This window comes from Paramormyrops kingsleyae, chromosome 17 (assembly GCF_048594095.1).
Source record: "Paramormyrops kingsleyae isolate MSU_618 chromosome 17, PKINGS_0.4, whole genome shotgun sequence".
NCBI classification, from domain to species: Eukaryota; Metazoa; Chordata; class Actinopteri; order Osteoglossiformes; family Mormyridae; genus Paramormyrops; species Paramormyrops kingsleyae.
The window spans coordinates 4,705,335-4,719,290 of record NC_132813.1 but is presented as its reverse complement, the minus strand read 5'-3'; the positions used below and the strand labels follow the sequence as shown (position 1 = coordinate 4,719,290).

The 13,956-nt window shown below is 42.5% G+C and overlaps 1 protein-coding gene across 2 annotated transcripts; it reads right to left on the bottom strand.

Annotated features, from left to right (window-relative positions):
* Positions 1-1,759: 1,759 nt before the first annotated feature.
* Positions 1,760-5,611, bottom strand: LOC111849825 (ATP-sensitive inward rectifier potassium channel 1-like). Of its 2 annotated transcripts, none has more exons than XM_072701451.1 (2): positions 5,519-5,611; positions 1,760-3,198 (listed from the first exon to the last, which is right to left on the bottom strand). In XM_072701451.1, exon 2 carries the CDS (start codon positions 3,175-3,177, stop codon positions 2,065-2,067), a length of 1,113 nt encoding a protein of 370 aa, XP_072557552.1. In that variant the 5' UTR covers positions 3,178-3,198; positions 5,519-5,611; the 3' UTR covers positions 1,760-2,064. The 2 variants fall into 2 exon arrangements, with proteins under 2 accessions (XP_072557552.1, XP_072557551.1); XM_072701450.1 differs by having other exon boundaries at positions 1,760-3,194; positions 5,519-5,580.
* Between the last annotated feature and the right edge of the window lie 8,345 nt (positions 5,612-13,956).

The following is a 13,956-nucleotide window of genomic DNA, read 5'->3' as shown; positions in this document are numbered from 1 at the left end:
ATGTCAATGTATTCCAATGCTGTTCAGGTGATTCCTCAACAGAGCACATGCTGAGGGAACAGACGGTGATCCCGGTTCCACACTTACGGTTCTCTCTGGCCTTCGAAGTCGGAGACTGTGTCACATAGTGGCAGGATGGAGGTGAAACAATGGGGAACCCTGACACCGGACGCTGCCCCCCCCCCCCCCCCCCCCCACCACCTTCCTGCCAGCTGCGTTTGCATTGTTCCTTTGATGGCTCATGTCTAGAAGCAAAATTAAAATAAACATCATGCACATTCCCGCAGATCTGAGATTGTTCATGGGTGTTGGGGAGTCATTCTGTCACCCTGGACAATAGAGGACAATAAAAAGGAAACATAGACGCACAGTTAAAATATCGTTTTTAAAACAACTGATTAGGCAGCCCCGCCTCGCGTCCAGAAAATTCCATTCGAAGACGAATGGACAATTGATTTAGTAGGGCAAGGTGTGCATTACAATGGCTGAAACGTCATTGAAGAGGCGTGCTGAGTTTGTTGCACAAGATTGCTGTATTTATTTACTTATTATTTTGAAATAATCACAAAAACCGCGTTATTTTCACCTGAAATACTCTACAAACTATTATAGTTCAACGTTCAATTAAACCTGTATCATACAAAGCATCAGAAATAGAAAAGAACAGCGGCAGAGCTCTTGTATTTCTCATTACAGACGCATGCATTTCTTGGGACAAATCACAGGGGTCAGTTTTCACAGTCTTTGGTACCTGACCTTAATTCTATTTAACTATGGATTTAAACTCATTTTCCATAGACGGCATTGTTGGCAGGTGAGTGAACTGCCAGCCTTGAGGGACTTTGTGTGTGTGTGTGTGTGTGTGCGTGTGTGCTCCAGGTATGCCAAATGTCCCCACAACGTGATGAATACCCGTTTTTTACCTGGTCCCCATATGGGAAAACTCTATTTTATAAATATCCGTGACTGCAATGAAAAAACTAAAAATTATTTTGTTTGGTTACTTATGTTTATGGTTAGGGCTGGGTAGGGGTTAAAGTAGCATTAGCATTTTTCCCACAGAAATGAATGAGCGGTTCCCCTAAAGATATGATTACACGATTGTGTGTGTGCGTGTGTGTTTTATGCGTGCGTGCGTCTGTCTGTGTGTGTGTGCGTGTGTGTGCGTGTGTGTGAATGTGTGTGCATAGAAGTGAATGAGTGGACCCCATAAGGATAGGTACACCTGACATGTGTGTGTGTGTGTGTGTGTGTGTGTGTGCACTCTGGTAAATGGACTGAAGTGTAGCTGGTGAGTGTTTTGTCCCATAAAAGCATAAGCGGAATGTAAATCAATTAGAACATCAGTCATTTATAAAAAGTTGATAATAATCACCTGTTTGGCTGCTATTACATAGGAAATTCATTGAACTACAGCCCTGCCATGTTCGTATCTCATGTCTTTTATGGAAAAAGCCTCATTCGTTATTCTGCTTAAAATCATTTTGCATCAATGTTTTGCATAATGAGGTAAGAAGCTGCATTTCTCTACTATATATATATATATATATATATATATATATATATATATATATAATAAATATGCCAGCTTTCATCATGTGACCTTTACCATAGGTGGAAAATTCAGATCCAGAAAGTACAAACCCAGAACAAGGTTTTGCTTCAACCAACCACTTGAGTACTCTGTGACTGAATCTTTATACTCAACTGGTTGGTTGAAACAAAACCTTGGTCTGAATTTGTTCTTTCTGGACCTGAACTTTCCACCTCTGACCTTTACAGGGAACATTCTTCTGTCTGTCAACTCTCAATGAAGAAATCTAATTCAAGATCAGGACCCCCTTCCCTCCTTTTTCTGATATCTCATTACCTTCATCAGCAGAAACTGAGATCAAAACCGTCTTGCAGTTTATACCCAGTGCAGGAAATATGACAGCTTCTCTAATATGTGTATGAAACATAGAGACTTCAATCCACAGACATGGAGCCATTTCCATAATAAAATATTTGGGCCTCTGAATCTGCGAGTAACAAACCCTTGTTTTGTTAAAAGCCCACATGGGCTCACATTTTGGTGATATAGGCGATCTCCGAAGGCATTTCAAGAATTTCGAAGCCTTGGTTGTCAAAGCCTCTCCTGTCATGGTAATTGTGCACCTTCTCGTTGTGACAGCAATCAGCACAGTGTGGAGTCGGCACCGGCAACGTTTTGGATAAGTTACAGAAGTCTACACAGTACTTGCCCTCCTTGGTTCGAGAAACGATAGGCAGGAAGGCACGGCCCCACTGAATCTCCCGGGGGATGAAGGAGGTCCGTACTTGGAAAAAAGTGCTGGTGGACTCGGCCGTTCCTTCGAGGAAGACCACCAATTCGAAGTCCTGCTGATGTAGGGTATCTACAGCCATCTTGAAGAACGGGCTGGTCTTGTTGATGACGTGATAAAGTGTCATTGGACAGATGAAGAAGAGGTTATCCTTGCCTGCATCCACTAGAAAGTCAATGTTAACTTGATCCATGATAATGGTCTCCCCTTCGGGTGTGACGGTAGTCCTCAGCAACTTGCCGTAAATTTGGGTCCCGATCAGCAGAGTCCTACGCAGATTCGCCACCTGAATCGCCAGGCAGAGGTTGCCGTTTTTCATGCAGATGACAGCTGTCCTGCTGAAGGTGATAGTTTTAGACCTCTTCTTGGGTAGGGACATTTTTGCCAGGATGACACCAGACAAAACGCTGTTGATGATGGTGCCTATTATGATCTGGACGATGAGGAGCACAATAGCTCCAGCGCAGTGAGGCGTGATGAGTCGGACCCCGTATCCGATGGTCGTCTGGGTCTCGAGTGAGTAAAGGAAAGCCGTGATGAGTCCATCCACATTGTTCACACACGGCATATGATCAGGGGGTGGAGTCTGCCACCATAAGTCCATGTTGCTTTGGGCGATCCAGTACCATAGCAGCCCAAAGATGAACCAGCTGCCTATGAAGAAGATGGTTGAAAAGAGCAGCAGATAGCGCCACCGGATCTCCACAAATGTGGTCCAGAAGTCAAACAGGAAGGCAAAGCACTTTCGGTAACTTACGTGGCCAAACTCAATGTTGCAGTGGCCGTCCTTAGTTACCAGACGGTTCCGGTGAATCTGGTACTCATGAAGGTATTTCTGCAGGAACTGCATCATTTTCTAACTCCACAAATCTGACTGACACAAAAACAGAAGATGGTTTTGAGATACTTTAATGTTTTGAAAATTCTTTGCAACTCAGACGCCTCGCCAGTTAATTACTGCACTTAAATTCTTTTAAGATTCCAGCCGAGATTGAGTTAATGTTTTGCTTGTTAGCAATATTCACTCTAGGTTTTAATTAGTATAATTTTTTTATGCGTTAAAGTATTTCCCTCACGACCTAGTCTCTAATTATGGTGATTTATTAAAGTGGATGGTATCCTAGCAGCTTATTCCCAGTATTTTTCAGAACCGCTGCGAACCTGGATAAAACCTGGGAACTAATAAATACATTATGCTGTACTGTTGCATGTAAACATATGTATAAGATCAAATACCTAGAAGAAGGAAGATCCATGTTTTCCTAGAACCCTTTTCTTAACTGGCAGCTCTTTGAACTTTTAGTTGGCCATAACAGACAATATGTATAATCCACTTACCTGCTACCCAAGACTTTTGGTCAGGAAATTTGTTTAGATGTTACAGTTCCTCTTCACTAAACTGTATTTTTCTGCATGTATTCCATGTTTTAATACCTTGCTGTTTTTTGCCTTCCCACGAAAAAAAACATTGTGCTTCTCATACAAAGAATTTCTCTAATCCCATTTAATGTTTTGTCAGCTTTTCAGTCTATTTACACGGTTCCTCCGCCCTCCAAACCCTACAACAAAAACAGTCCATGTTTCTCACCATTCTGAGAAAATTCTCACATTCGGAGAAGAAAGAAACGCACCTGACCGAGAAAATTCGTTCGTTTGCTAGAACCGGGAAACGCTGTCGATTTGTTTCATTGGGCTTTTGCTCAATGGACTTCAAAAATTTAATTCCTGTGGTTTTAGAGATCATAACCCTCCTCATTGCACCTTTTGAAGGGAGAGAGATTTAGAGCTGACGAGGAACTACAGCAGGGTTATTCAACTCACGGTCCTCGAGGTCCGAGCACTGCTGGTTTTCCAGCCTTCCTTTACCTGTCAGTCAGGTGTGAAGCCTCTGACCAATCAGAATCAGTCATTATTAAACAACTACTTGGGAGAACTGAAAACACGGCCTGGATTTGGAATCGAGCGCCAGAGTTGAAGAACCCTGAACTACAGCATCATAAAATTCAGTCCAGCTTTCCCAGGAAATGTCGATGATATTGGAAATGCTGATTGAACTGTAGAGGATGAAATAACAGAACCCACCAAGTAACTGTGACCTTCTTGGTATTTTGGCAGGGCACCCTCTACACCACTGTCTCCCAACCCAGTCCTCAGGGATCCCCAGCCAGTCCATGTTTTTGTTCCCTCCCAGCTCCGAACGCACCAGTACCAGGCATTCGATGTTCTTGATTGGCTAAGAGATGGGAGAGAGCAAAAATGTGGACTGGCTGAGGTTTCCTGAGGACTGGGTTGGGGGGAACACTGCTCTATTCCCACAGCAAATTTGCAGCAGTGCTCTTTAAACGTGTATAAATTCCACACATCGAGGTACTGTTACACAAATGCAAAGTAGACGCTCTGCAAAGGAACTGAATTATGTATATGTCATGCAGACTTATCTTCTTCTGTATGAGATTTAAACCTGATCGACTCCTGGACCTTTTCCGGTACAGATCTGGGTTCAAACCACCAGGATCTGTTTCCATTTAACACCAGCCGGGTCTCATTTTTATTGGAAGAAAAATATAGAAAAAGTAAAATAAAAAGAAAAAAACACTTAATTCAATTTGTGCCCCCACTTATCACTGAAGGGCAGTGTATTACATTAGTCACTGCTAGTGTAGGTACAGTTTTCTACTTTCTGAAATATGTGGTATATTTGAACCCTATATTTGTATTGTTATATAAAGCAGTATAAAATTTGATTTAAAATATGTTCTGGTAAGGCGGCATCGTCTAGGAAACAATACATGGGAAGAGGATCTTGTCATGTTTGTGACTTGTGATAAAACACAGACCACACTTTCTAATATGTTATTAAACACACATGACCGCTAAACGGATGTTTGATGCATGACACTGACTCACTGGGTATGACAGAGACAAAAAAGAGCAAATTCCCATGCAATTAAAAAACAGGCTTTACTGAGACACGTTAGGCAATGTTACGGGTGACAATTGACTGCTAGCCTAGTTCTGCCCTTTGTCATTCTCTCACTGTAAAGGAGCATTCAGACATTTCTTTATTTCCAACAGGACGCTTGGTGACTGTTGGAATCTCCAGGTTTGGAGGGAAGATGTTACAGTTTTGTGTGAAGAAGGAGAAACGTGGTACGTGCTAGAGAGTCTCCAAGGGAGAAGAACCAACAGCCTACCTCACTGGAGGGTCTGCTGGAGAAGTCGTCAGTCTTCAGGTGAGTGTAGGGTGCCTGATTTCTCCCTCAGGAGTGTCACCTACTGCAGGTACGCCCTGGCACTGTCACGAGCGTTCTGTCACCTTTTAAATGCTTTTGCTGTTTTTATAACAAACTTTCCAGGTTGCGGTAACTTATCTCGAGACCCCGCCCCACCCCCACACGCCCCAGCTTTGGACAGCTGTGTTTACCCTACAAACCCTTCAACCCAAGCAGCAGCAGCACCACCACACTGACCACGTCCTACCACCCCCCACCTGGGATGCCTTGGGGAGAACAGAATCAAATGGCCTTGTTTGGAATCAATACACCCACTGCTGTGTTCTGTTGAAAGATTAAATAATGAAGACTTCTGTTTGATGCATGTTGCAGGAGTGTGTGTGTGTGGGGGGGGGGGGGGGGTCCTGGAGGGGGAGATCCTGAGCAATGAGCAAACCAAATGCCATGACGGGCCTGGAAATTTCACTTCTAGACAAAGACAGTATGAATATCTGAATTTAAAGACTCCTGATGTGATTATAATATAATCCTGGACACGCTCTTTCCACTCATTTTTTTCCAAACCTGTGCTCAAAAACAACGAATAAGGAACCTTAACGTGGGTGAATTAAACATAGGATTAACTATAGAAATGAATCTCCTCATTTCCTTTGCACTTTGTCACCTAAATACAACGGTGCTTTTTCTCATCACATTGGTGTTTTGTTGTGGCTACATGTTAAAAAACAGCAGGGCAGGTGAAGGGATCGATGGAGGTGCGTTTTGCAAGGCGGGCAGATCGATGTCCTCGCTTACAGGTGAAATGTTCACTTCATCATTTGGAAGACACTGTCTGACATTCTTGTTGCCCTAAAACCAGTAAAGGAGACGTTACACCTTGCTGATGATGAGGAACACGCGTAACTTGGCGGAAAGCGTCCAACAAAAGTGTAAAGGCACATTTATGTTTTATTTAATTAGCAAACACTTTTCTCCAGAGCAACATGCCTTTTTGAGGAAGTGGGATCAGCCAGTCCCTGGAACCACTGGGGGCTTAGGGACTTGCTCATAGGCCCAGTGGTGACATCACTCTGCAGACCACGGGATTTGAACTAGCAACCTTCTTATCACAGACTCCTAAACCACTCAGCCAATCACTGCCCCCCCTATAAAAACATCAAAATGGGTTTCATATTTCTGCTATTCTGTGAGACTAAGTTTGCATTTTCCATGTTGTGAAATTGCTTTACATCATTTTTCTTCTTTTATATGATACGTTTAGGTGATCTTATCAGCAAAAAGCATGGAAACATGGTGTACAAACCTTTTTGTCGAATTTTATTTTATGTAAGTCATTGTTTTGTTATTATAGATTATTCCAGCATTCCAGCAATACCGCGATTCACTTCCTGCGATGATTAATGCGAGACACCAGACGGGGAAGCCTTCTTAAGAAACCCATCGCAGCGTCTGATACCAGGAACCCAGATAAAGAGAACTGAGGTCTGTTGTCAAAAATAGACATGGAGTCCCTTGTCAGTGGAGGACAGGAACGTTTACATCCGTCCGGCTGTAGGCTTCATCCGGCACACAAGCCATTGATGGCACTTACTGTGATGTAATCGCTCACTAGCAAGATTTGTCATGTGTGATCATCCATCCATCCTCCAATTACTTATCCAGTACAGGGTGATGGTGCCAGCCACACACCAAAGAACTTTGAGGAACCCCCCCCCCCCCCCCACGACACAGGGAGAACATGTAAACTCCACACACATAACTGGGACTCGAACCCCTGACCCTAAACTCATAAAGCAAGTGCCACCTCTTCATATATAATAGAAAAATCTTTCTCATAGTAAAATATGAAGACGCTGTCAACATTACCTGACCATGACTAGATCCTCCAACATAAAATTACTTGCATTATAAAGATATAAAAATCATTATTTGAGTTACAACACTTTACACTGAATTTAGAGTGACATTTTTCACCAAGAAGAAGCTGTTTTAATGAAACAAAACAATAATAATCAATCTAAATGATAAATCCATAAATTAAACAAATGTATAAGCTAGTCTCACTTATTACCACGTCGTGAATCAGTAATGAAATGGGTGTATTATATGTACATTTTATAAGTCTATAAAATACTCTGTGAGTTACTGTATGTCCATGTCCAGGAGGGTGTGGGTTCAAATTCCAATGGCTGGTAGAGTAGTCATATAACCATTGGGCCCTTGAGCAAGGCCCTTGACCCCAACTGCTCCAGGGATGCTGGTAGACTCTGCAATATGATTCTCGTGTCACTTCGGACAGAAGTGTCTGCTAAGTATGCAGAAGTGTCAGTGTGAGGCAACCAGCTACTTCAATCTTTTGGTTCATCAAGGGTTTTCCTCGAACGTTTTGAGGAGGTTTAGTCTCAAGGAGCTAATTCGTCAGGACAAGATGTTCCAGAAAGGACCCAAACGAGGACCTGTTTGAAACCTCTGATCTCGACAGAGCCGAGTTGTCTGTCAGATACAATAAATTAAGCACCACAGGCTTGTCACCTCTTGTTTTTCCCCCTATTTCATTTCTGTCTGATGGCTTCCACAACAGCTGCTTAGCTATGGTTTGCTTCACAGGGATAAGCTTATCAGATCCTTTGTTCCTCAAATTGCTTTGACCATTATTCTGAGTCTCCGTTTCTTTTACAAAATACCCAGCTTCCTCATATTTGATGTCCTGCACGACTGGGGTAAATAATGTATTATTCAGTGTTTGGTGTAAAATAAATATTGAACACTTTTCACAGTCCGGAATTAAGATTCAAGAATCTCTACAATGTAAATATCTGCGCTTGAAAGTCTCAAGCCCACTTCTTAAATGTGAATCCTCTGGATTTCAGCATTTTGATAAGTTTCCAATTGCATGTCCTGCCCTGACCCACTGAAGGCATCGATGTGTGAAGGGACCTGTGTGCCGTAAGCTGGGAAGGAGTTTCAAACCTGACAGAAGGTCTTGTGACATTACAGTTTATCCTGGAGTACAGAAGCTAGGCTGTAGACACCTTCTTCTGCGACGTTGGTGTGGCTTGTGTGCAGCTCAGTGGGATCGGATGCTATGCCTGTGATTGGAAAGTAAAAAGCTTGAATCCAAAGCTTGGCAAAGTAATTTCAGCGTTGGGCCCTTGAGCAAGGCCCATGACCCCCAATTACTCCTTTGGGGGTGGGGTCTCTGGCCCCAGCTGAAAGCTGATTGGTTGTCAGAGTTCTCCCTCCCCAGTCACTGAAAATTCAAAACATAGCATTAACTAATGAGACGTTTCTCTCTGTATCTCTATGAATTTTGGCCAGCCGTATGCCCCTCACCTTAAAAAAAAAAAAAACATAGAATTCCCCCTGACAGGGACAGTCTTCCCTGCTTTCTCAAAAAGACGAAAGAAAAAGGATTGTCGTTTTTGCTAAAGGTATCTGCTAAATAAATAAAATGTGAATTGTGGGGACAATAGCTGTTTTCAAAACTGCCTACTGCATACTGAAAACACTGTATACTGCATACTGCAAACACTTCATACTGCAAACACTGCATATTGCAAACACTGTATGCTGTGTGCTGTTAGTCAGTGTAGTATCCAGCATGCCATCTTTTTTGTAAGAGTTTTGTAACATGGTACGTTTGACTTCCCCGTCAGCCTTTTTAAATCATTACTGACCATTTCCCACAGACAAGGCAGTATTTTTCAGCCGGTGCAGCAAATAACTCCACGGAGAGTGTACCACGGAAAACAATCAAATACTTATTAAAAAAAAAAAAAAAAAGCTTATTACAAATAAAATACTAACTAAACCATTAGCTTACTCACTTAGTGTCACATCCATTAAGCCCCGCGTTTATTGAAAGAACAGGTACATTGAGATGTGTAGACATGATTGAATAGAATTACAAAGGCAATCAGGGCAAACAACTATATATACACAAAGAATGTAACATTTTAATAAATAAATCACGAATTACAAATAAATTAGATTGTAGAGGAGGTGGGCCCAAAAAACTAGAGGACATCTGATTGGATGATCCTGTCTCTTCTAGTTGCTTGGACCCACATTCCTCTACAGTCTGATTGGTTATCTCTCTGAACCAATCATTTTTTTCATCATGCCCTCAGAACATTTTTGTGCAAGTAAAACTCCCATGAGCAAAATGTTAGCAGCTAACATTAGCTAGCTTGCTGATCTATGTAGAGCTGTTAACTTGTTTGGTCCAATTAGTCTGTTGTGGGTTTGTTGTACTTTACCCTCCTTTTTAAAAACTGAATTAAAGTTTTAACAGTTATTTTTATTCTAAGGCTGAGCTCTCTCTGGTGGCCATCAGTCTGGAATTTTCTTTCCATGTTAAAGTCAAGACAAGGCCGTGGCATGCTTCCGCGTTGCATTATGGGATGCAGTAGTTGAGGGCGATTTGGGCGTACTGCAAATTTCTTATTTTTCATAACGAATTTTTGGTAAATTAGTTATGAAAAATCAGTATATACTAGTAGCATATACTGTCAGTATGTACTAGTAGTATAGTATGCAGTATTAAAAACTGCCAAAGATTAGATCAGTCTGTTTACACAGCGTGATAGGTGGCACAGTGGGGCCGGGGGATGGAATCATACGCCCATTTTCTGTGGGTTTCTCGTGGATGCTCCCAGTGAGGTAAACTGGCACCTCTATATTGGCCATATTTGTGCCCTGCAGTAGACTGGCATCCCATCCAGGATGCACCCCATGCCACAAAGGATAGGCTCTCAGTGTCCCTGTACTAAAGAAGCAGGAGAAAGATGGATGGATTTACTATCCTGTTGAGATGCTTGTCAAAGCTGAGATCTGTTTTGTTGGTAGATCTATTTTGGGTCAAGCGCTTTGCTTAAGTTAAGGTGCCTTTAACCATCTGGTCATGACTCCTGACTGGGGTGAGCTGAATCAAGCTCGCTACCTATATGCTTTTATTACCTGAAACATCGCTGTGGTTGCATAGATACAGCACTCTTTGGGTGATTAGGGTTAGGGTTAGGATTAGGGTTAGGGAATGCCAATCAGTGAGACTCAGCTGGCCCTGGTTGGAATACTTTCTCGATCTGTTTTTATAGGGTCAACTGGATGAATGTGAAGAGGGAGCGGAATCGGATACCTGGGCTTTTCCTTAGGTGTTTTTGCAGCCTAAGTGTTTATGAATAATTACAGATGATGCTGTAACTGTACACATACTCCTACAGTGTACAATGCAGCACAAGGTAAACCCGCGTGTGAATCAATGCCCTGATGTGCATTAGTATCATAGGGAAGAGACTCATTTTGTTTATAAAATGTTAGAACCAACAGTGAATTTAGTAGAGAAGGTAGTTGAGCTGATGAGATGGGTCCCACCTCCATGGTTGTGGGTTGGAATCCTGCCTCATGGAATCCTTCTTCGAGTGGGATATCCAAAATGCCCAGTGTGTCCTGTCTAGGATGCCTCCTAGCCTTTTGCCTGTTGCTGCCTGTGATAGGCTCTCTGTGACCTTTGCCTGGTATGTGATTGGGAGATGCGTAGCTAAATCTCTATCCACCCACTGTCGGGCTGCATCTCCAGATGAGGATTGCAGTGCGATCTGAATATCCTCACAATACCATTCAGCTACTCGAGTGTATAAAATTGACAGGGGTGATAATCAATCTGAGGAAGCCACAGACATTTTTTTTATTTACATACCAGATGTATTAATATTGAAACCGGAAAGCTGAGAAAAATGTACTTCAGATTGCCAGATATTGTATTTTTTAGATTTATGATTCAGTGAAAATGAAAATGCACAAATTCTGCTTCTGCTACTGACAGAATAAAATTACAAGCCTTGGTGATTGGTGATGTTGCTCCACATTTCATGGACCCCAAAAAAGAGGCACAAAAGGGGTAAACCCAGGGACATATACGGGGGTGGGGCCACAGGGGCACTGGCCCAGGCTGAAAGCTGATTGGCCCCTGGAATTCCACCTCCCCTGTCAATCACAGATTCAAAACCTATCAATACAAGCTAATAATAAGGTTAACCCCTTTGTATGAATTATAATCTTATACCACACAAATTAAAAATCCTGAGTACCATCAAGGCCTTACATGACTCTTGGAATGCTATTCAAAGCACCTTTGTATTCCAGTCTCCCCCTCCTAGTGTGATGCTGCATCGTTTGATGCTTAAACAAGAAGGTCTCATATCTCATATCGAAAAGTTCACGGTGATTAACCCTGCTCTGCTCTGACGCGATTAGACAGCCTTGGATTTAGCGGATGTCAAATATCCTCTCTGAAAGTTGGATACCGATAACATTTTTGGCACTCAGTAATGCTCGGTGTGTCTTAATTCTTTTTGTGAGGGTTTAATTGTGTGTTAGGCGATAAGAAGGTGAATTGCAATCTAAGTTTTAGGTAGTAATATGAAACTGTGAGAAGGGAATGAGGTTTTGAGTCTGTGACGCAGGACCTTAAGCTTTTCCTTTGGTGCTGCATTGTATTTACTGCAGTTTAATTACTCAGAATGAACTACTGAAGGGTAAAAGGTTCATGATCGCATCACAGATCTCACAGAATTACGCCGGCTGCCGTTCGGAGCTTCTGGAGATGCTGGTGAGGCCAGACAGGGAGAACAGTGGACAGAACCTGAACGGGCCGTGTACTGGCGGCGTCCCCGAAGAATATGCTTTAATATAGGGGAGTTTCCAAACACAGCCCCCTCTTCCGAGAGCTGTTTGACAATATATGAACAGGCGCATGGAAGGAAGCAGCAACAGAACTGCTCAAAAACAGTAAAGATGGCTGTGGAGGAATTAGCTTTGGCCTCGTTAGCGGCCAGCAGCCCACCTTCAATCCTGATCACACCCTGCTAGCATAGCTGAGGATGTGGGCATCCTAGTGAATGCTGGCAAAGAAACATAACTAATGGTGTCCTCACCATGATGGGGGTCTAAACTCAAAGGCAGGGAAAGACTGTACATTTATCTGCTGTTATACCCAATTCCACCACACGGTGTCACTGTCTGTAATTGCCTTTTAAGTGAATCTTACATCCCCTTAAAAGTAAATAGAAAACTATAATTGTTATTGTTGTTGTTATTGCTATTATTACATTATTACATTATTGTTTTTGTCATTATTATTGCTGTTGTTATTGCTCTTATTATGATGGTTATTATTATTGCTGTTGTTATTGCTGTTATTATGATGATTATTGCTGTTGTTATTGCTGTTATTATGATGATTATTATTATTGCTGTTATTATTGCTGTCATTATGATTATGATTATTGCTGTTGTTATTGCTGTTATTATGATGATTATTATTATTGCTGTTATTATTGCTGTCATTATGATTATGATTATTGTGGTTGTAGTTGTTCTCATACTTATCTTGTTATCTAGCAGTTTCCCCCACAGTCCACAGAAACTTGGTTAAATGGGATGGTGTCCATAGTGTGTGAGGGTGTATGTGCCCTGTGATGGACTGGGGGGTGGACTGACCCCCCCCCCCCCCCCCTTGTATAGAATACGGGGTTAGAAGGTGGATGAATGGAATAAATATACATATATCTGTAGGGTTAGGGTTAGGGTTAGGTCATTTATCTGTGTGTCATTCTGCTGCTCTCTTCTCCCTCTGGGGGGGGGGGTGTTCTATATAAATAAGTGATAACACTGGGATGGAAGAGAGTAGGGGTCAGCCAGTAGATCTGGGTGGACAGTGGGCAGTAGGTTATATCCTGGGGCCCCAGCACACGTCAGTGCCCACAAAGCCAACAGCCCACTGGGAAAATGCCCAGCATGCCAGATGGCCAGCCCGGACCTGGCATAGGGCCCCTATATAGGTAAATCGGCCCCTGCATATGGGGGGGTTGGGCTGGAGGGGGGAGCGGGAAGAGAGCAAGGTGGTCACTCATCCAGTTTCTTGAGCTGGTTTTCCATGATGTTCCAGGGATTGCTGGTTGCAAATGATACATTAGAGTCTCTCATGAGATACATATATGCTCCTCATACGGGGGGTTGTCCTATGGCACCGTTACTTTAGCTATCATTGCATGTCATCTGATAAATTATTCAGATCAGATCCACTTCAGATATGCCTTCCAAATGGATTCTCCCTCGCCATAATGAATGATTCTGGCTCCTGGAAAACCCAGAGAGGAGCTTCATCGTCATTCATATTTTCTGTTTTCCTTCTACCATCTGTCTTCCATAACTGCTCGTCCAGGACATGGTTGTGGACCTTATCACCGAATTTCTTCAATGCTGTAGATATTAATTATCAATTAAGATCAAAGGCTAAAATATTAAGATTTCATCCATGGGAGTCCATGAGCTCAAGAAACATTGTCCCTTATCACTGTTTATCTTACCAGGAAGAAGACACACAAAATGTCAGAGCA

Coding starts and splice junctions, on each gene's coding strand:
- LOC111849825 (XM_072701451.1), bottom strand. CDS start 3,177: ATGATGCAGTTCCTGCAGAAATACCTTCATGAGTACCAGATTCACCGG.